At 41.4% G+C, this 24,228-nt stretch overlaps 1 protein-coding gene across 1 annotated transcript in view; it reads left to right on the forward strand.

Moving 5' to 3' along the window:
• pex5 (peroxisomal biogenesis factor 5) overlaps positions 1 to 24,228 on the forward strand; it is a 77,069-nt gene that overhangs the window by 19,954 nt on the left and 32,887 nt on the right. The window contains 5 exon segments of the mRNA XM_041268415.1: positions 1,357 to 1,535; positions 8,105 to 8,140; positions 8,789 to 8,799; positions 8,802 to 8,923; positions 22,791 to 22,931. Of these exon segments, the coding sequence (XP_041124349.1) occupies positions 1,392 to 1,535; positions 8,105 to 8,140; positions 8,789 to 8,799; positions 8,802 to 8,923; positions 22,791 to 22,931 (454 nt within the window). The 5' untranslated portion in view covers positions 1,357 to 1,391.

The raw sequence follows: 24,228 nt of genomic DNA on the forward strand, positions 1-24,228 counted from the left end.
ATACTTTACCCGATAGATTCTTCTTCTTATTATTATAATACATGTTTTCACGAAGTGTTTGTATTTAAGTTAGTTGAGTATCTTATTTTGTATACTACTCTACACTGCTGTTTTTAAATGTGGTTACAAATCATTTTAATTAGATTTAAATGATAAAAGTCATTTTCTTCAGGATTAACACATTTCTTTAAAAAAAAAAAAAGTAACAAATTCAACCAAATCAAAGTTTAAGTGTTATTCAACCAAATAAATACATAGGTATTTGCTATGTATTGTCATTATTAATATCATTGTATTTTATTAATTGTGTGATTATACTGTTCTGCCTTGTTTCTTGATCATGATACATACTGTCTGTAAAGCGCTTTGACCATGGTATGAAAGGCGCTATATAAATAAAATAAATAAATAATTAAACAGCATTTCTGCAGCCTGTTCTGAAGCCTTTAGTACAGTGTCAGTATTCCCTGCTTGCTAGCAATGGAATACAGAAAAAAACATTCTTATTTGGGCCTATTATTATGATGATGATTATCTAAGTTTTGTTTTTTCTCTAAATTTCATTTAACTTTTTTTATTAAGTCATTTATTTCGCATTTTTGTCTGTTGTAAGCTACTCATTTCAAGCTTGTGTCACGATGCATGCTAGACGATGTGTCATGTCGTGTTGTAAATATCGGATAAATTGCCTCACTCCTACTATAATGTATATATTTGTATATGTGTGTGTGTGTGTGTGTATATATATATATATATATATATATATATATATATATATATATATATATATATATATATATATATATATATAATATATATATAATATATACTACACTGTGTTATAGTATATACATTGTGTCCACAGGTGTGCTATAGTGATATCACATAGATACACAGGGTTGAGTGTATATATGTATATACTAAGCGACACTATGTGTGTGTGTGTGTGTGTGTGTGTGTGTGTGTGTGTATATATATATATATATATATATATATATATATATATATATATATATATATATATATTATATATATATATATATATGTAGGTTACATCCATGTGTGACAATCTACACACTATAAACTTTGGTATGACACGGCATCATATATATATATATATATATATATATATAATATAGGTCAGCTCACCCTATGGGAGAACTCTTAGGCTTCACCTTGTTCATTCATGTATGTGGATCAGCGTGTCCCTGTGACTGAAAGTGAAACTGCTTATTTTGTGGTTTGTTTCTCACCTGTTCCCAACCCTAACTACAAACCCCAACCCTAACCCTAATCCCACCCCCAACAACCAACCCCCAACCCCAAACCTAACCCTTTGCTCTCTTTTGGTTGAAGGCAGGCTTGCACTGTGATTGGCTGCTGCTGTCGCCATGGCGATGCGAGAGCTGGTGGAGGGGGAGTGTGGGGGGGCCAACGCCCTGATGAAGCTGACAACTCACATGACCCAGGACAGAACGCTGCGGCCGGAGGGGGTGTCGGCCTGGGAGCACCGGGGGGGCGGAGCCACAGCCAGCGTGAGTCTGAATCACTGAGGAAACTGACAGAACCTCAGGCAGCTGGCCTCTGACGCCTATCTCTTACATGCTGCCTATATATAGTGCCCTGAAAAAGTATTTGCCCCCTGTCTGATTTTCTGCATTTTTGCATATTTTTGACACTGAATGTTATCAGATCTTCAACCAAATCTAATATTAGATAAAAGGGACCCTGAGTGAACAAATAACACAACATTTTGATACTTAACTTTCTTTAATAAATACATGAATTATGCAACACCCAAATGCCCCTGTGTGAAAAAGTAATTGCCCCCTTAGAATCAATAACTGGTTACGCCACTTTTTAGTAGCAATAACTGCAACCAAACTCTTCCTATAGTTATTGATTAGAGCAGTGGAGGAATTTTGGCCCACTGTTTCATGCAGAACTGCTTCAACTCGGTGACATTTGTGGGTTGTCAAGCATAAACTGCTTGTTTCGTGTCCTGCCACAACATCTCAATGGGGTTGAGGTCTGGACTAGGCCATTCCAAAACTTTAAATTTCTTGTTCTTCATTGTGTTGCTGCCTGACCCAGCTGCACTTTAGTTTGAGCTCACGGATGGATGGCCTGACATTCTCCTGTAGAATTCTCTGATAAAGAGCAGAATTCATGGTTCCAACGATGGCAAGTCATCCAGGTCCTGATACAGCAAAGCATCCCCAAATCATGACACTACCCCCACCATGCTTGACCGTTGGTATGAGGTTCTTACTGTGGAATGCAGTGTTTGGTTTTCACCAGACATAACAGGGCCCATATTGGCCAAAAAGTTCCACTTTTGACTCATCTGTCGATAGAACTTTGTTCCAGTACTCTTAAGGATCATCCAGGTGCTTTTTGGCAAACTTGAGACAAGCATTCATGTTCTTAATGAGCAGTGGTTTCCGCCTTGCTACTCTGCCATGAATCCCATTTTTGCCCAGTATTTTTCTGATGGTGGAGTCATGAACACTGACCTTAACCAAGGTGAGAGAGGCCTGCAGATCCCTGGATGTTGTTATAGGGTTCTTTGTGACTTCCTGGACAATTTTATGCCTTGCTCTTGGAGAGATTTTGGCAGGATGGCCACTTCCTTGGAAGATTCACTACTGTCACAAACTTTCTCCATTTGGACAGTATGGCTCTGACTGTTTTTTGGTGCAGCCCCAGAACCTTAGAAATGGCTTTGTAACCCTGATAGGCATCAACAACCTTTTCCGAAGGTCTTCAGGAATTTCTTTTGATTGTGGCATGATGTGCCTCTAGAACCTGTGTGCTGACAACTTCACTCTGATGGTAAGGGCCAAAGTTAGTAAGATTTATATTGGGCACGGCTGGCCCAAATCAGGCCTGATTGTTAACCAAAGTATTCAAACAGCTGTCCCCAATTATCACTTTAATTGTGTTGAGTTAACTAGGGGGGCACTAACTTTTTTACACCTGAAGATTGCATGTTTGATTAAATGGCACACCAAACAAGACTCAGACTCCCTCTATGTACTACTACAACCCACAAAAAGATCTGACCAAATTCAATGTGAAAAATGTGCAAAAATGCAGAAAATCAGTCAGGGGGCAAATGCTTTTTCACGGCACTGTGTGTGTTTGTTAGTGTGTGTGTGTATATATTAGTGGTGGGAAACGATGTGAACATCTTATATCGATAATATCAAATTCTTCCAAAACACAGAAAAATATAATCACAGATTGCGATATTTTTTATATATATATATATATATATACACATATATATATACGCACGCACGCACGCACACACACACACACACCCTGTATTATTTCAATTTGGCGCTGCCCTCGTATTGACGCCACAGTCATATACCAACTTTATTAGAGGCCGCCCTCGAATAAACACCGCTGTCAATAAAGAAACATTAAGGTTTTTTTTTCTCCGCCTACTAAAAACACACACACAGTAAGCAAATAAACGCGCAACAGTGATTATGTACATGTAGCGTCCCTGAAGAGACGAGAGCCTAAATCTTGCATGTAGATTACAAACTAATGTACACACACATAGTAAGCAAATTTTTATTTTATGGTAGTTGTGGCACTGTTGCCTCGCCCCTGTGTATTTCTGTGTTGTTTGTTGCGTGTGGTGTGTTAATGTTGGTGTATAGTCATTTGTACATGGGATATAATATGGGTTATGTGCACAAGTGTTTAAAATGTGTATTTGTATTTAGGCATGAGGATTGCACAGCACTTCATGCGCAGGTAAAATGTAGCAATATAAGAGCACAGGGAATTGCACTTAATTCATGTACAGTTGTACCAAGACTCCAATTGAATGATTTGATTGGCAATTGAGTCTCGGTACAGCTGCATAAAAGCAGCATGTTTTCACTCATCCGGGGTTGTGTATTTGGTGAGTGGAGAACGTGTATGGAGAGGAGAATGTAAAATAGTTAAAGTAAATAATTGAATTCAGCTCACCGTGTTTGTCTGTTTATTTTGGCTAAGTGCCTAAGTGCCATGTTGTGTGTTTCGTTTGTCTTACAACCTTTTATTTTCTGTTTGTTCATTTATTAGATGTGAGAGCAACCAAAGCTCAGCTTCACCAAACTCCACCTCTCTGTTTATTTTGTGTTGGTTCCTGTTTCTGGTCTGACGTCACCCACTACAGTCGTCTTTGTGACATAGTACAGTTCTGAAAGAAAATCCAAGATAAACTACGTACAGAACAACAGTCCTTCTGAAGTTATAGGTGGTTTTGTTGTTTTGTTTTCATTTCAATTGTAATTCCCGTACTCAATTCCGTACAAATAAAAACAACATGCTTGCTATCTATGATAAGATTAAGTTTCAATTTTGCAGAGAAATTACAAACAAGCAAGTTACAGTGAGAAAAAAAAATAACGAGAAGGATATATTGAGTTTTTACAGACAGCCGAGCATAATATCAAAAAATAAAATTCCTGACTTGTAAGTAACCGAAAAAATGAGTTCTGGGGAGATTATGTAAAAAATCTCATCAATATATAGATTTTTGATAGACTTGATACCCTTTTCATGCCAGATATGAAAGGCTAGGTCCTCCAGAGAAGGAGGGAACAGGTGGTTAGCATCAACGGGGGAGAGTATAGAAATACATTGCAAGCCAAAATGCTTTCTGAACTGTGCCCAAATCCTGAGTGACTGTCAGACTAGTGGGTTAGTACTAAATTGAGAGGTAGAAAGAGGTAAATAGGAGCAAAACAGGGCAGATAGAGATCTGGACTGACATGAAGCCAATCCTCCCAAGGATTTTGGTCTCTGCAGAAGAACTCTACGGATATGAAGAGGCTTCTTGTTCCAAGTAAAAGAGAATGTAATTTGATCGAATGAATTGGAAAGGATTTGGGAATGAACACTGGGAAAAAATATAAAAGCGGGGTTAGAAATGTACAAAAGAATATCTGCATAGAGAAATATTCTGCTCCTGGGCTGCCACCCAGGAAAATAGAGAGGGGCTCAACAGCAATAGCAAGGGAGAAAGAGGACAACCCTGCTGGTACCACAATTGAGTGAAATATATATGAAACATAACATATATAAACATATAAGTATTGTTAGTATGAACAGAAGCTGGGAGGGTGAGTAAAGCAACTTGATACAGGAGATGAAATTACGACATATATTAAAAGAGATAGCCCCACTCGACTTGATCAAAGACCTTCTCAGCATCAAGTGAGACCAGAATTTCTGGGATGGACAAAATTGGCGGGGAATATAGAATATTGAGCATTGCCGAAGGTTAAAAAAAGAATGTCTAATTTGTGTAAAGCCTGTCTGATCTAAGGAGATTATGGAAGGCAAAAATGACTCAAGACGACGCGCTGGTACTTTTGCTGAAATTTTAATGTCGGTGTTGAGGAGGGAAATAGGGCGGTATGATAGACAATCAAGGGGGTCATTGTTCTTTTTTTAATAACAATCAAATTGAAGCTTGATGAAGAGAAACTCATTAGGACCAGGGACTTGCCACTCTCCAGTCTTTAATGGTCTGGTTAATTCCTTCAATAGAAAAGGGTCCTTCCATACCATTCTTAGATTGGGGATCTATAATGGCAATAGTAAGGTCCTGAAAAAAATGAATCCATAAGGGAGGAGTCTCCTGGGGACTCGGAATCATAGAGAGTGGAATAAAATAATTTGAACTGGTCATTGATCTGCTGTTGATCTACAGAAGTGGTGCCAAAGTGAGTATTTGTGTGATTAGATGGCAGTCAGTAGACTGTATTAATTGATGTGCTAAAATTTTACTGGCCTTGTCGCCATGTTCAAAAATAGCATTCCGAGATTTTAACAGTAATTGTTCAGGTTGCATAGTTGACAGCAAATCAAATTCTGTTTGCAAGTTCAATCTTTCTTTATACAGTTTGGGGATGGGAGAGCTGGAATATTACTCTGATCCAACTCCAAGATTAGATCAGTTATCTCAGTAAGTCTCCCTGTACGGCACTTATGTGCTTGAGCAGTGTATGAAGTTATTTGCTCACGAATGTAGGCTTTCAAGGTCTCCCACAGAGTAAGGAGGAAATCCCAGGAGTTAGTATCCAGAAAGAAAGATATTTGTGAAAAAATAAACTGGACAAAACTCTAACCAGAGAGTAATGGGTTTGAAGTGCCAATTGCTTCGTGGTGCATTTCTGTTAGGAAAAGCAAGTACCAGTACTAAGGGGGCATGGTCAGAAATAACAATGCTGCTATAAGCACAGGAAGAAATAGAGTGGAGTAGTTAGTTATCTAAAAATAAATATCAATATTCGAGAAAGTATTGTCTTGAAATAGGAGAAAAAAAAGCTCCAAGCATCATCAGTACCATATTGAACAAGGAAGGAGGAAATTGCTTGAATATATAGTGAAAAGCATTGCATTTAAATCAAGGGAAGTAATGGTAAAACTTTACAGTGCATTAGTAAGACCTCATCTAGAATATTGTGTCCAGTTATGGTCACCTCGCTACAAAAAGAATATTGCTGCTCTAGAAAGAGTGCAAAAAATAGTGACCAGAATTATACCTAGTTTAAAAGACATGTCATATGCAGACAGGCTAAAATAATTGATTTTATTCAGTCTTGAACAAAGATGACTATGCAATGATCTGATTCAAGCATTCAAAATTCTAAAAGGTATTGACAAAGTCAAACCAGGGGACTTTTACGAGCTGAAAAAAAAACAAGGACCAGGGGTCACAAGTAGAAATTAGATAAAGGGGCACTGAGAACAGAAAAAAAGGAGACACACATTTTACACACAGAATTTTGGGTGTCTGGAACCAACTCCCCAGTAATGTTGTTGAAACTGACACCCTGGGATCCTTCAAGATGCTGCTTGATGAGTTTCGGGGATCAATAAGCTACTAACAACCAAATGAGCAAAATGGGCCGAATGGCCTCCTCCTCGTTTGTAAACTTTCTTATGTTCTAATATAGATAGCAGATCCCCAAATCCAGTCAGAAATGGTGGGTTTGACTTAGGTGGTCCATAAGTAATTACAATATAATGGAATGTTTAATGTCAAGGTTAAAACTTCAAAAGATGAATAACCTTCAACGACTTCCTGTTTGATTCCAAGTTCACTACTGAAAACTGTAGCAAGCCCACTTCCCCGCCCAGTAGAGTGAGCTTTCTGGGGAAAAAAGAATAGTTAGTTGTAGAAGCCTCAATCAGGAAAACATTGTCATTCAGTCCAAGACAAGTTTCAGTTAAAGAGAGAATATCAGTGTTGTAATCCTGAGTAAAATCACTAATTAACTGAGCCTTAAGAACATAAGAACATAAGAAAGTTTACAAACGAGAGGAGGCCATTCGGCCCATCTTGCTCGTTTGGTTGTTAGTAGCTTATTGATCCCAAAATCTCATCAAGCAGCTTCTTGAAGGATCCCAGGGTGTCAGCTTCAACAACATTAGACAGAGACAGATATTAGACAGAGACCTGATATTAAATAGACCTCTAGTCCAAGAGCATGTGATTGAGCAGGGGTAATAGGAATTTGACGAAGGTTACTGTAGCACACTTGCCTCTTTAGATTCCCTCCCCAATGGTGAAATTTAGTGATGCTTTGCTTCATAATATCCATGGAGAAAAACAAGGTCTTGTTATCTTTTACTCTTCCATCTTCATCCACCTCAAAATTGCAATCCTCGCACAGACTTCAGAAAGAGACCGGCAATAGCTGGTGAGCAGTGCCAAACTTCATACAGCATGCAAACAATATTTGGTACCTAAACGCCAGTCAGTGCAATGAACCATTTCTCTCATACTGCAGTATGTGGGGTTTGCCTGCGAAGCTGACAGTGATTGGTATGAATGGGGTTTATTGGTTGTACTTCTTCTCTGTGCAGTATTAGCAATACAAAGAATGAGAATATTTATTTTTTAATTCCACGATATCGCTGTATGCGTGTTATTATCGATAACGATGTCATATCAAAATCAACACATTGGTGCGCATCACCTATATACCGAGCTGTGAGAAGTTATTACTATTATTTATTTTTTGTGTTGCAAATGTAATAATCTCTCTGCCTTTCTTCTTTCCCCTCTACCTTTCTCTCTTAGGTCCCCAAGCCAGTCGCTGTGTGCACAGAGGATGAGGTTTGTGTTTCAGTGATATTAAAGTGTGCAGTGGCATTGCTTCTAGAGTAATGCGGTTTGTGTTGCAGTGCAGTGGCGTTGCTTCTGGAGCAGCACCCCGCTATTGAGAGGTCTCCGTGGCTTTGATCTTGAGTGGGTGCAAGACCCTGTAACATAAATGATAAGAATTAAACATGATGTGGAAATGACAGACAAGTGTTGAGACATTAATCACCGCGTAAAGGAAACTCCTAAGAGAACGCTTCGGCTTGGGGAACACCTTTGTGGTGGAACAGGAACTTCACTAAAAGAACACTTTTTTAGCACCGCTTCATTTCTAACGTGGGGCTGGTGGTATTGCCGGGGGACCTGGTCAGCCATGCTGACATGGAGAGTACATGCAGTGATGTTATTAAAAGGGCAGAATGAGCAGGTCAGCCATGCTGATATGGAGAATACAGCCAGTTATTTAATAGGGCAGGAAAATGTGCACTCTGATCCTGTGCAATCTGTAATCTGTTTTCATTGTTTCTCTTCAATGCAGAGTGCTGTGATTCACATTGGTATAAGGCATGGATATCTCTGTTATCTAACCGCTCATCATCATATTGTATAAATTATTTAAGACCCCCCCCAACCACCCCCCCCCCCCCCCCCCCCCCATTAAAGCTGGTCAGCGAAGGAGTTCCACCAGGGTGGGAGTCTCCGCCCTCTCCAGAGCGCCACCCACTTTCAAGATGGACGACCTGCTGGCAGAGATGCAAGAGATCGAGCAGGCCAGCTATAGACACGCCCCCCAGAGAGGTGAGAGAGTTTGACTTTTAAGATCCTTTACCTCCCCAGCAGAACAGCATATAATCCTAAAAAACATCATGTTCGCCTTTTAAAAACAGATTTTAACCAAATAAAAGGATCATAAAATGTAAATAAAAAACAAAAACACAAAAATAAACAGTGCTTTTCCTGTAAAAACAGATTAAAACCAAAGTAAAAAACACTGTAAAACAATAAAACCAAATATAAATTAAAACTAGAAGTTAAACAGCACCTCTCCCTCCTCACTCAGTGAGCACAAGGCATCTCCCACACATCACCTCCTAAAGGCCTCTAGGTTACTGAACATTTTAAAATAATTAAAATCCACCATTACCTGGCCAACTACAAAAATACGAAGTAATCTGACAACATCACAGACAAAAATTCAAAGAAAATAAAGCTGAATCAATATGGGTCAGAACAACAGACAAAAATTCAAAGGGCATAATAATAGGAGCATGCTATAGACTGGCAGATTCAGACGGCGATCAAAATAATCTGTTATCCAATGACATTAGAAATGCATGTAGCAAAGGAGAAGCCATACTAATGGGGCATTTCAACTTCCCCCAAATAAAATGGGAAAACCCGGTGGGAAGCATGACGGATGAAATTGAAATGGTGGAAATGACAAATGACTGCTTCCTAACACAATTTGTCAAGGCACCGACTAGAGGGGAGGCATGCCTTGATTTAGTCTTTTCAAATAACGAAGACAGAATAACTAAAACAGAGGTCAGAGAACCACTGGCAGACTCAGACCACAACATGGTCTCATTTGAAGTACTTTTTAAAACCCAAAAGTAATGACTAAAGCTAAGGTTTACAATTTTAGTAAAGCAAACTATGAAGGTATGAAACAGAGACTAACAGAAGAAGATTAGAATAAAATAGAGAAAACATCCACAGAAAAAGGATGGCTGTTCTTCAGAAATGTAGTGCTTGAGGCACAAAACAATTACATCCCTAAAGTAGACAAATCTAAATGTAAAACTAAATTGCCAAATAGATCAATTAAAAAAATATTCAGTGAAAAAAGGCACTTTACAGAGCGTTAAAAGGGACCAAAAACAAAGTACAGAGAAAAAGTACACAGAACTGCAAATGCAAGTCAAAAAGGAAGTTCGAAAGGCCAAGAGAGAAATAGAAATGAACATTGCTAAGGGGGCTAAAACCAATTCCAAAATGTTTTTCCAATATTACAACAGCAAGAGAACATTCAAAGAGGAGGTTAAATATCTAAGAGATACAAATGGCGAAATCGTAGATGAAGAAAAAAAATAGCAAATATATTAAATGATTACTTTTCAGTAATTTTTTTCCAGTTTTAAATAACTTTAGCATAACCGAGGCAGAAGTGTTAAAGGGACTAGGTGCTCTTAAAATAAACAAATCCCCTGGGCCGGATGAGATCCTCCCAATAGTACTCAAAGAAATGAAAGAAGTTATTTACAAACCGCTAACCAAGATCATGCAGCAGTCTCTTGACACGGGTGGTACCGACAGACTGGAAAATTGCAAACGTAATACCAATCCACAAAAAGGGAAACAAAACTGAACCAGGTAACTACAGACCAGTAAGCCTGACTTCTATTACATGCAAACTTATGGAAACTATAATAAGATCCAAAATGGAAAATTACCTATATGGTAACAGGGTCCTGGGAGACAGTCAACATGGTTTTAGGAAAGAGAGATTGTGTCTAACTAACTTAAGAACATAAGAACATAAGAAAGTTTACAAACGAGAGGAGGCCATTCGGCCCATCTTGCTCATTTGGTTGTTAGTAGCTTATTGATCCCAAAATCTCATCAAGCAGCTTCTTGAAGGATCCCAGGGTGTCAGCTTCAACAACATTACTGGGGAGTTGATTCCAGACCCTCACAATTCTCTGTGTAAAAAAGTGTCTCCTATTTTCTGTTCTGAATGCCCCTTTTTCTAAACTCCATTTGTGACCCCTGGTCCTTGTTTCTTTTTTCAGGCTGAAAAAGTCCCTTGCGTCGACACTGTCAATACCTTTTAGAATTTTGAATGCTTGAATTAGGTCGCCACGTAGTCTTCTTTGTTCAAGACTGAACAGATTCAATTCTTTTAGCCTGTCTGCATATGACATGCCTTTTAAGCCCGGAATAATTCTGGTCGCTCTTCTTTGCACTCTTTCTAGAGCAGCAATATCTTTTTTATAGCGAGGTGACCAGAACTGAACACAATATTCAAGATGAGGTCTTACAAGTGCATTGTACAGTTTTAACATTACTTCCCTTGATTTAAATTCAACACTTTTCACAATGTATCCGAGCATCTTGTTAGCCTTTTTTATAGCTTCCCCACATTGTCTAGATGAAGACATTTCTGAGTCAACAAAAACTCCTAGGTCTTTTTCATAGATTCCTTCTCCAATTTCAATATCTCCCATATGATATTTATAATGTACATTTTTATTTCCTGCGTGCAGTACCTTACACTTTTCTCTATTAAATGTCATTTGCCATGTGTCTGCCCAGTTCTGAATCTTGTCTAGATCATTTTGAATGACCTTTGCTGCTGCAACAGTGTTTGCCACTCCTCCTACTTTTGTGTCGTCTGCAAATTTAACAAGTTTGCTTACTATACCAGAATCTAAATCATTAATGTAGATTAGGAATAGCAGAGGACCTAATACTGATCCCTGTGGTACACCGCTGGTTACCACACTCCATTCTGAGGTTTTTCCTCTAATCAGTACTTTCTGTTTTCTACATGTTAACCACTCCCTAATCCATGTACATGTGTTTCCTTGAATCCCAACTGCGTTCAGTTTGAGAATTAATCTTTTGTGCGGGACTTTGTCAAAAGCTTTCTGGAAATCTAAATAAACCATGTCATATGCTTTGCAATTATCCATTATGGATGTTGCATCCTCAAAAAAATCAAGCAAGTTAGTTAGGCACGATCTCCCTTTCCTAAAACCATGTTGACTGTCTCCCAGTACCCTGTTACCATATAGGTAATTTTCCATTTTGGATCTTATTATAGTTTCCATAAGTTTGCATATAATAGAAGTCAGGCTTACTGGTCTGTAGTTACCTGGTTCAGTTTTGTTTCCCTTTTTGTGGATCGGTATTACGTTTGCAATTTTCCAGTCTGTCGGTACCACCCCTGTGTCAAGAGACTGCTGCATGATCTTGGTTAGCGGTTTGTAAATTACTTCTTTCATTTCTTTGAGTACTACTGGGAGGATCTCATCCGGCCCAGGGGATTTGTTTATTTTAAGAGCTCCTAGTCCCTTTAACACTTCTGCCTCAGTTATGCTAAAGTTATTTAAAACTGGATAGGAACTGGATGACATGTGGGGCATGTTGTCAGTATCTTCCTTTGTAAAAACTTGTGAAAAGTAATCATTTAACATATTTGCTATTTTTTTTTCTTCCTCTACGATTTTGCCATTTGTATCTCTTAAACATTTAATCTCCTCTTTGAATGTTCTCTTGCTGTTATAATATTGGAAAAACATTTTGGAATTGGTTTTAGCTCCCTTAGCAATGTTCATTTCTATTTCTCTCTTGGCCTTTCTAACTTCCTTTTTGACTTGCATTTGCAGTTCTGTGTACTCTTTCTGCGTACTTTCTTTTTGGTCCTTTTTTAATGCTCTGTAAAGTGCCTTTTTTTCGCTGAATATTTTTTTTTAATTGATCTATTAAACCATTTTGGCAATTTAGTTTTACATTTAGATTTGTCTACTTTAGGGATATAATTGTTTTGCGCCTCTAGTACTACATTTTTGAAGAACAACCATCCTTCTTCTGTGGGTGTTTTCTCTATTTTACTCCAATCTACTTCTGTTAGTCTCTGTTTCATACCTTCATAGTTTGCTTTTCTAAAATTGTAAACCTTAGCTTTAGTCTTTACTTTTGGGGATTTAAAAAACACTTCAAATGAGACCATGTTGTGGTCTGAGTTTGCCAGTGGTTCTCTGACCTCTGTTTTAGTTATTCTATCTTCGTTATTTGAAAAGACTAAATCAAGGCATGCCTCCCCTCTAGTGGGTGCCTTGACAAATTGTGTTAGGAAGCAGTCATTTGTCATTTCCACCATTTCTATTTCATCCTTCGCGCTACCCACCGGGTTTTCCCATTTTATTTGGGGGAAGTTGAAATCCCCCATTAGTATGGCTTCTCCTTTGCTACACGCATTTCTAATGTCATTGTATAACAGATTATTTTGCTCACCGTCTGAATCTGGCGGTCTATAGCATGCTCCTATTATTATGCCTTTTGAATTTTTGTCTGTTATTCTGACCCATATTGATTCGGTTTTATTTTCTTTGTCCAGGTTTAACACCTGGGCTTCAAGACTGTTTCTTATGTATAGCACTACCCCTCCTCCTCTTCTGTCCTGCCTGTCTTTCCTATACAGTGTATACCCACAAATATTATATTCGTCCCCATCACTCTCAGACAACCACGTTTCTGTAACACCTATCACATCATAGTTACCTGTTAGTGCAGTAGCTTCAAGTTCTAGAATTTTGTTTCTGATACTTCTAGCATTTAGATAAATACATTTAATGGTTGTCTTACCTGAGTTGTTGTTCTTGTTTTGATGCGGTCTCCCTTCTGTTTTTTTTGTTGATTTCTCCCCCCTTCCTTTCTAGTTTAAATGCTTCCGAACCTGCTCGAGGATCTTTTCTCCGAGTAGACTAGTTCCCTTGTTATTTAAATGCAGTCCATCCCGTCTATACAGATAGTCCTCGTTGTAGAATGTGGTCCAATGATCAAGATAGGTGAAGCCTTCCCGTGTGCACCACGTCTTCAGCCATGCGTTTTGATTAATTATTTCCAGCTGTCCATATGGTCCTTTGCAAGGTGCGGGTAGTATACCAGAAAATACCACAGTTTTGGTTTTCTCTTTTAATTTCCTTCCTAGCTCTCTGAATTTGTTTTGCAGGGATTTTGGTCTGTCTCTTCCAATGTTGTTTGTACCGATGTGGACGACTACTACCGGGTCGTCTCCTGTTCGTTCTAGGAGCCTGTCCACGTTTTCAGTGATGTGCTTGACCGAGGCTCCCGGAAGGCAGCACACTGTTGTAGTAAGGGGGTCCAAACTGCGAATTGAACTTGCTGTGTTTCTCAATATGGAGTCCCCAACAATCATGACCTCCCTTCTTTTTGCTGTCTGGTCACCACTGTCAATAGGGTCCTGGATGTTGTTCCTTTCATTCTCTTGTTGTTGGTTCTGCTCATCAAAATTCTGAAGTGACTCAAATTTGTTGGTTGTTTTGATTTCTGGTGGTTGTGTTTGACGAAGTTTCTTTTTTTCCCTGCTTCTGCCTACCTGAACCCAGCTGTTCTGACCTTCTATCTCCCTGGTGGCTTTCAGTCTGTTAGGGGTGATGCAGACTTCCATGAATTGTGGGTGTGCCAGTTCCTCAAGATCCTGTTGCTGTCTCACTTCTTCCAGCTCCATTTCTAGCATACTTACTAGTTTATGCAAATCCTGGATCGCGCGGCACTTTACGCACACTTGGTTTAGCTCCGCTGGGTTTTCTCGGATTTCCCACATCAAGCAGGTGTCACAGATTACTGGCTTGAAGACCATGTTGAGGGTTTTTTTTTTTAAGTTTAGTTTCTTCTGCAGCCGTCAACCTGCTTTCAAACTGCTTCGAAACTGCTCTGTACTTTTCCACGCCTGTACTTCTCCCACTCGCTGTCGCTTCCACTCGCTGTCGCTGGGAAGACTGCCTCGTTTAACTGCGTTGTTCTGCTGTGCTGTTGGCTCCTCCCCTCGCCCGTGTCTCAAAACGGCGCTGAATTTGAATCAGCTGCTCCGAGTTTCAGGTTGTTTGTTATCAGAAAAACACACGCGGCTGTTTGACTTTGAGCTGCTGCTGTGTTTCCCCAATGTCCTCTGTTTTCTGATTAAAGCAATTCAAGATGCAATTTCTCCTTTCTGCTTCGAAACTGCTCTGTACTTTTCCACGCCTGTACTTCTCCCACTCGCTGTCGCTTCCACTCGCTGTCGCTGGGAAGACTGCCTCATGGACTGCCATATGACATGGTTTATTTAGATTTCCAGAAAACTTTTGACAAAGTCCCGCACAAAAGATTAATTCTCAAACTGAACGCAGTAGGGATTAATGGAAACACATGTACATGGATTAGCGAGTGGTTAACATGTAGAGAACAGAAAGTACTAATTAGAGCAGAAACCTTGGAATGGAGTGTCATAACCAGTGGAGTACCACAGGAATCAGAATTAGGTCCTCTGCTTTCCTAATCTACAGTAATGATTTAGATTCTGGTATAGTAAGCAAACTTGTTAAATTTGCAGACAACACATAGATAGGAGGAGTGGAAAATGCTGTTGCAGCAGCAAAGGTCATTCAAAATGATCTGGACAAGATTCAGAACTGGGCAGATACATGGCAAATGACATTTAATAGAGAAAAGTGTAAGGTACTGCACGCATGAAATAAAAATGTGCATTATAAATATCATATGGGAGATACTGAAATTGGAGAAGGAATCTATGAAAAAGACCTAGGAGTTTTTGTCGATTTAGAAATGTCTTCATCTAACAATGTGGGGAAGCTATAAAAAAGGCCATCAGGCTGCTCGGATACATTGTGAATAGTGTTGAATTTAAATCAAGGGAAGTAATGTTAAAACAGTACAATGCATTGAATCTGTAAATCTATTCAGTCTTGAACAAAGAAGACTTCGCGGCGACCTAATTCAAACATTCAGAATTCTAAAAGGTATTGACAGTGTTGATCCAAGGGACTTTTTCGACCTGAAAAAAGAAAAAAGGACCAGGGGTCACAAATGGAGATTAGACAAAGGGGCATTCAGAACAGAAAATAGGAGGCACTTTTTTACACAGAGAATCGTGAGGGTCTATAATCAACTCTCCAGTAATGTTGTTGAAGCTGGCACCCTGGGATCCTTCAAGAAGCTGCTTGATGAGATTCTGGGATCAATAAGCTACTAATAACCAAACGAGCAAGATAGGCTGAATGGCCTCCTCTCGTTTGTAAACTTTCTTATGTTCTTATCTCTTAGTCCTGCCTCTCTAATCTTATTTTTCCGGGATATTAAAATGGGCATTTTTGCCTGCCCTAAAATAGTTAATTTAAACAATCCTATTCCTTGTTTTAAACCTATAAGGGGACTGTGGTCAGGTGCAGTGAATGAAGGGGGTCCACACAATCTTTCTCCCAAAACAGTCTGTGTGTTTTAATAATAACAAAAATAATAAGAAAAATAACACCAACACAAATAAGTCCACCCCTTTACCAGCAATGGTATTGGGGGGTACACGGCAGCTTTTCTTAATTAAAATGAAAAGTAACCAAAAACGGGACTTTGTCCGTCCCCACGTTCTCCGTGCACGCAGTGATCTTGGTGCTGAGAAGCGTGTTGCCGTGAGTGGTGCGGTGCGGTGCTGTGCTGTGCTGTGCTGTGCAGGGACGTGCTCTGTGTTTCGCCGGTCCACGGCTCACTCCTCCTCTGCAACACAAAACACGCAATCCAAAAACCAAATAAATCAATACAGGCTCCGGCCGTCTATTTTCATTTTTTAGCGTAAGCAGAGGTTTTGCCGTAGCTGCTCCCCTTTGTACCCAGCAAACTCCTCCCCGCAGTCACCGCATTGCCATGGTTTCCCTAATAGAGGGCTGCCCCGCAGCTGACTGCAATGGAATCGTCCTGAGTACTTGCAGCTACGCGCCCCTCCTAATATGGTCACCTTCCGGTTTCCACCTACCACCGAGGTGGCAGCTCTAGGAGGCAGCTTACCTTCCCCCTTACACAGCGCCCTTTCTAATCGGGAGGGAGATTTACAGCATCGATCCTTTCTCTCTCTATCACAGGGACCAAAAAATAAAAATCTCCTTTCTGAAAGTCACCCCAAGAGCTTGCAGGAGCCCCTGCAGGAGGTGAAAGAATGACCCCAGCCTGACAGTCACTGAATATGTGGAACACTATCTCCTCCTCCCCACAGAAACAGCACTCAGTACTGATGCTGGGGTCCACACTGTGGAGGAACCGTCCCGTAGACACAGCACAGTGCAGGATCCTCCACTGCAGACTAGTTCCCTCCACTCTCTTGGTTAAGGGCAGTTTATACAACACCCTCCATACAAGCTCACTCTTCTGCTACCTGTAAATGGCTTCTCCATTTTGTGTCTACAGTCCCTTTTAGCTGTTTGGACTGGACTGTTTTAAATGTGCAGCTCGTGTGTGTGTGTGTGTGTGTGTGTGATATATATATATGTATGTGTATATATATATATATGTGTATATATATATATATATATATATATATATATATATATATATATATATATATATATATATATATATATATATATATATATATATTATATACAGCTCTGGAAAAAATTGAGACCACTGCAAAATTATCAGTTTCTCTGGTTTTACTATTTATAGGTATGTGTTTGGGTAAAATGAACATTTTTGTTTTATTCTATAAACTACTGACAACATTTCTCCCAAATTCCAAATAAAAATATTGTCATTTAGAGCATTTATTTGCAGCAAATGACAACTGGTCAAAATAACAAAAAAGATGCAGTGTTGTCAGACCTCGAATAATGCAAAGAAAATAAGTTCATATTCATTTTTAAAACAACACAATACTAATGTTTTAACTTAGGAAGAGTTCAGAACTCAATATTTGGTGGAATAACCCTGATTTTCAATCGCAACTTTCATGCATCTTGGCATGGTCTCCACCAGTCTTTCACATTGATGTTGCGCAAAAATTCAAGCAGCTCGGCTTTGTTTGATGGCTTGTGACCATCCGTCTTCCTCTTGATCACATTCCAGAGGTTTTCAATGGGGTTCAGGTCTGGAGATTGGGCTGGCCATGACAGGGTCTTGATCTGGTGGTCCTCCATCCACACCTTGATTGACCTGGCTGTGTGGCATGGAGCATTGTCCTGCTAGAAAAACCAATCCTCAGAGTTGGGGAACATTGTCAGAGCAGAAGGAAACAAGTTTTCTTCCAGGACAACCTTGTACTTGGCTTGATTCATGCGTCCTTCACAAAGACAAATCTGCCCGATTCCAGCCTTGCTGAAGCACCCCCAGATGAGTCCAATTTTTAGCTTTGCCCAACGCCTAGTCGTCTTATGGTTAGACGGAGACCTGGAGAGGCCTACAAGCCACAGTGTCTCGCACCCACTGTGAAATGTGGTGGAGGATCGGTGATGATCTGGGGGTGCTTCAGCAAGGCTGGAATCGGGCAGCTTTAGCATGAATCAAGCCAAGTACAAGGTTGTCCTGGAAGAAAACTTGCTTCCTTCTGCTCTGACAATGTTCCCCAACTCTGAGGATTGAGCGAAACAAGTCTCTTTTCTTGGGCAGCAGTGTGATCATTGCCCTGTGGCAGCTGAGAGGCAGTTCTTTTCTCTCCAGACTCTCCTTCAGCGCCTGGAAGACACCCTCCCCGATCACCGGCCAGAAATGTTTGAAAAACTCAGCAGGGAGGCCATCTATCCCAGGTGCCTTCCCGCTGGAGAGCTGTGTCATTGCAGCGGTCATTCCTTGAAGTCAGATCTGTATCCAGTTCACTCTGCTCCCCCTCACTCAGGCTGGGTAGATCCTGGAGCTGGGTCGCAGTGACATCAGGATCACACTGTTCTTTTGTGAATAGCTGCTTGTAATACTGCACAGCTGCCTCACTGATCTCCTCTCTGCTGTGTAGTTCTCTGCCTCAGGGTGTCCGCAGACACCTCAGCTGCTGGCTGCACGCTCTTCTTCTCCAGGTCAAAGAAGAAAGAAGTGGGAGCGTCCATGTCCCTCAGCTCCATGAAGCGAGAGCGCATCAAAGCCCCCTTCACCTTCTCGCAAGCTGCCCAGCACATTTCTTTTTTCTTTTATTTTTTGTAAGGTTTGCTTATTAGAGTGATCTTCGTTATTTTCTATATTTAGAATATTGTCACTCTAACTCCCTGACTGCTTTGTCCAGTGACCATGTCCCACCACTGCCTTAAATTGACAATTATAATAATTGAATGTTAAAATTCCAATAAGAATATTTGTGACCTTGGAATAAGTTTATTAACTAACAGGCAGTGGTAGTCCGATAGACTATTGTGAACGGTACTTGCCCCTATTAAAAAACTGAGGTAACAACGGAATGAATAAAACTGGTCCAGTCGTGCTCTAGATGTGTAGTTACTTGCGAGACTGGGACCAGATGTACTGTCGAGCATGTGGATGCAGACATCTCCATACGTCAACCAGGTCACTGGACTGTAAACCTGCAGTAAGCTCTTTGGAGGATTGAGGATATGGCTCCTCAGTATTCCTATCCTTTGTAAAATCTATAGTGCAATTAAAATCACCCCCAACCACTAAGTCATTATTATTGCATTTTAAAATGGTTTGATTCAACTTGTTAAACAATGTAATTTTTTATCTTCAGGTATTTTGTGCATAAATATTTATAAAAGTAAAGTTAAAAGCTATTTGTGTCTACTTTTTAAAAGCCACCCTTTCTCAATCTCTTGTACTTGCTTTACACTGACACCCAGGTCTTAATTAAAAAGCACCGCTACTCCTGGTGCTGGAGTTGTGACTGAACACACACTGACCTCCCCACTCTGACAGCCAGACCGCCTCATTCTCCTGCTCAATGTGCGTCTCCACAACCCCAGCCCTTTTGTGATTTAAAAAAATCAAATAACTGCTCTTTTAAAAGGCTGTCTACAACCGTTAATGTTAAAAGAAATAATAATAAACTTTTCTATGGCGGCTAAAATATTTAAGATGATCAAGTTTAAACAAACACTGAAAATAAAAATATTTTATTAAAATCAGTTTTAAAATAATGTATTTGATTGTATCATTTTCTTTACCATTACTGCTTTTTAAAAATATTATCTCTTCTGCTGATCTAGCTCCTCAAGCGTGGACTTCCTGGAGACTACATGTGCAGAATGTAAAAATCATTTTAAATTGGGGGGGGGGGGGGGGGGGGGGACACGGACTTTTAATGTCCACTTCCCTCTTACCTTTGGTACTGTCAAGAATATCTTGCAATGTATATAGTTTTTTCATGACGAGTTGGCTGTCAGGGACAGCCAAGATTAACAAGAAATCCGAGAGCCCCTTGTCATCCGACTTGTACATGCACTCATCTTTTACGCCGTCTGCCCTGTCTTCTTCAACGGCCTTGCCTCTCTCCACAGCCACAGCTTCAGCCTCGGTGCCCCCTGTTTTACTCCCTGTCTCGTAGTCAGACTGGGGCAGTTCTGTACTGCTTTTTTCCTTTGGGCAAGGTGGCACAGCCTCCCGGGAAGACGTCAGCTCCTTCTCTGGCATCGGTTGGGGATCGCCACCGCTCTCCTCAACTTTCAGGCTGGGGCACTGTGTCTTTTCTCCGCTGCTCACAGAGACGAAGCCAGGGTCCCGCTTTGGCTCTCCTTCAGACCGTTTGTTTTTCTTTTTCTTTTTTAGCTACTGTTTTGAACTCTTTGTTGCTTTGTCCAGTCTCTTGTCCTGCGGCTGTTTGCGCTTGGCTGAGGCTGTGTCTCTGTTATGTTGCGGTGTCAGTTAGGCTTCAAGCAGAACTGGCTCGGCTTCAGGCACTGCTGCCTTGGGCTTTGCGGGCTCTGGGGGCTGCTCTTCCTCCCGCTCTCCCAGTTCGCCCCCAACCTCCTCCCCGCCAGGAGCTCCCTTATCCTGCTCTGCTTCAGACCAATCCCTCTTTTTCGGGCACTATTTCCTTTGATGGTTATTAAAAACAGGTGCTTGTCGAGCCCTAGCCCCTCCGCTCTGTGCAGGAGCGAGTGTGCCAGGCCTCCAGTCAACTCGGGTGTAGAGCAGCTTCTGGGCAGCCTACAGTGAACACTGCCACCCTGCTGGGGATATCAATCAGTTCCTGTGGGCCCCCCCCCCTCACGGGGGGAGGTACAGTCAGCCGGACGTAGCTAGTGATACCCACTCCAGAAAAACTTGACCAGACACTTCTGAATCTCATTTAACAGACCCAGGTGAGGGTCCAGACACACCAGCCTATGCCAGAGCATAGATGCCACCAGACTGTTAATAACAAGGACCCTCCACCTAAATGAGAGTCTTGAAAGGAGCCACTGCCAGCTCTGCTGACTCCCCTTCACTTTATCCAGAAATTCCTCCGTTCTGTTGCATGAATGCTTCTTTTACAAAAAACACTCCCAGTATCTTTACCCCAGTGTTTTCCCAGGTCAACACTGGGGGTAGCGATGGGGGAGTCACTCCCAGCTACCAGACAGAAAAGCTGCACTTTTTGCCCAGTTGAACTGAGGTGACCTTTTCATAATTCTTAATGCAGGATTCCAGCACAGCGATGTCCCTGCCTTTAGTAATGAAGACAATAAGGTCATTGGCATATGCAGATAGCCTGATGGAGGTGCTGTTGGGTGTAGCTGGCAGCTTCTCCCTCAGCTGGTGCAGGAAGGGCTCTATAGAGAGGGAGTAGAGCATCCCTGAGAGGGAAAGCCCTGCCATATCCTGCTCTGCACTAGGAAGGGTGCACTCTTTCACTTTCACCAGGCTGAAAACATTCTTATAGAGGAGTCTAATATTAGAAATAAAAGCAGGGCCAAAACCAATTGCCTTCAACAAATACTCTGTCAAAGGCTTTTTCCTAGTCCATTGAAATTAAACCAATATCAATATTAAAAAGTTTGGACACAATAAAAAGATATCTTATTAAAAACAAGTTATCAAAAATGGATAGGTCTGGTACACTATAAGATTGATCCTTATGCACCACTGATCCACAGTTCTTAAGATTGCAGAGGTCTCCTTTCTTGGGTAGCAGCGTGAGGCAGCTCTCCATCCCAGCTGCACTTCTGCAGGACCTTGTAAATGACCTGTCTGATACAGTCCCAGAACTGTTTAGAAAATTCATCCTGCACCCGGGTGCTTTCTGGTTGGAGAGCTGCATGACGGCGGCAGTGAGCTCCTGGAAGGTCAGTGGGGCGTCCAGCCCGTGCCACTCCTCCTCACTCAGACTGGGGAGCCCCTGATGTACAGCGTTATCGATAAATGGAGGAATATTTGAAAGAATAACTTTAGTCAGAGGTGTCGATAGGGGCATGACTGAAATTAATGAACCATTTCTAACGAACCCTTCTTCTAAATTTTACTGACCAGGTTTTCTTGACTCGGGAAAACAACTATTTGTTCATTTGTGAGGCAGATTTAATATTTCCAAACCTGACTGACCTTTCCCACTGCCAACAACACATCCTTCACGGAAACATTCAAGTCAAATATACACCTGAACCGGTGTCTAGGAGTCAGCCCCCCCCGCCGTTCCACCCGACTGTTTTAAAGTTACTAACACAGCTCACTGCTCACACAATTCACTGCTCCTTGCTCACAGGCCCCTCCCACAATCCTGAGAGAGAGAGAGAGAGAGAGAGAGAGAGAGAGAGAGAGAGAGAGAGAGAGACGGGGGGGGGGGGTTGATTGAGCAGGCCAGCGAGGCGAGAGAGACAATGTTATATAGGGGGCTATATAGCGTCTTTCACCAGAGAACATTGATTTATCCTTGGTCAGCAGGGTTTGCCTCCCCCTTTCCAGGGCTCCTCCCTCTGTGCAGGTGTATAACTGAAATGACAAGAGTTTGAACAATCTGGTAAACCTGTTCTGAATGAGTTGATTAAACTGACACCTTGTGATCCTAAAAGAAGCTGCTTGATGAGGTTCTGGGATCAATAAGCTACTAACAACCAAACAAGCAAGACTGGCTGAATGGCCTCCTCTCGTTTGTAAACTTTCTTATGTTCTTATGGCACTGCTCATTACAGTGTGTGTTTCCTGCTGGCTGGCTGGCTGTCTGTCTGTCTCTCTACAGCCCCTGGAGTGGCAGCGCTCGCCCTGTCAGGTGACTGGACTCAGGAGTTCCTCACCACTGAATCCTCTGCAGCCAATCAGCAGCTTCCTCATGAACCGGCTGAATCTGATTGGACCAGAGAGTTCATCGCTGACACTGCCGGTGAGAGGGGGGTCGAGGGGATACAATGTGTAATATTTAAGAGCTAATGGAACGGGCTGCAGTTTCACTGTGTCTCACTGTGTATTTCACGGCGTCTCGCTCTGTTTCACTCTGTCTCGCTGTGTGTTTCCTGGTGTCTCACTTTGTGTTTGACTGTGTGTCTCGCTCTGTGTTTCACTGTTTGTCTCGGTATGTGCTTTATTGTGTCTTGCTCTGTTTCATTGTATATCTCGCTCTGTGTTTCAGTATGTGTCTCGCTCTGTGTTTCACTGTGTCTTGCTCTGTGTTTCATGATGTCTCGCTCTGTGTTTCACTGTGAGTCTCGCTCTGTGCTTCATTGTGTCACGCTCTGTGCTTCATTGTCTCGCTCTGTTTCACTGTCGCTCTGTGCTTTATTGTCTCGCTCTGTGTTTCACTGTGTGTCTCGCTCTGTTTCAGTATGTGTCTCGCTCTGTGTTTCACTGTGTCTTGCTCTGTGTTTCGTGATGTCTCGCTCTGTGCTTCATTGTGTCACGCTCTGTGCTTCATTGTCTCGCTCTGTGCTTCACTGTCTTGCTCTGTTTTTCACTGTGTCTCGCCCTGTTTTTCACTGTGTCTTGCGCCGTGTTTCACTGTGTCTCGCGTCGTGTTTCATTGTGTCTCGCTCTGTTTCACGGTGTCTCGCTCTGTGCTTTACTGTGTCTCACTCTGTGTTTCACTGTATCTCACGCTCTGCGTTTCATGGAGTCTCGCTCTGTGTTTCACTGTGTTTCACTGTGTCTCGTTTCACTGTGTGTCTCCCTCTGTCCTTCATTGTGTCTCACTCTCTGTGTCACTGTGTCTCGCTCTGTCTTACGGTGTCTCTCTCTGTTTCACTGTGTCTCGCTCTTTGTTTCATGGAGTCTCGCTCTTTGTTTCATAATGTCTGCCTCTGTGTTTCATGATTTCTCGCTGTGTTTCACTGTGTCTCGCTCTGTGCTTTACTGTGTCTCACTCTGTGCTTTACTGCGTCTTGCTCTGTGTTTCACTGACTGTCTCGTTCTGTGATTTGTGTCTCGATCTGTATTTTACTGTGTGTCTCGGTCTGTGTTTCACTTTGTCTCGCTCTGTGTTTCACTGTATTTCACGCTCTGTGTTTCACGAAGTCTCGCTCTGTGTTTCATAATGTCTGCCTCTGTGTTTCATGATTTCTCGCTGTGCTTCACTGTGTCTCGCTCTGTGCTTTACTGTCTCGCTTTGTTTCATAGTTACTTGCTGTGTTTCACTGCGTCTCGCTCTGTGTTCCATAGTGTCTCGCTCTGTGTTTTATGATGTGTCA

Source organism: Polyodon spathula, chromosome 13, assembly GCF_017654505.1.
Source record: "Polyodon spathula isolate WHYD16114869_AA chromosome 13, ASM1765450v1, whole genome shotgun sequence".
NCBI classification, from domain to species: Eukaryota; Metazoa; Chordata; class Actinopteri; order Acipenseriformes; family Polyodontidae; genus Polyodon; species Polyodon spathula.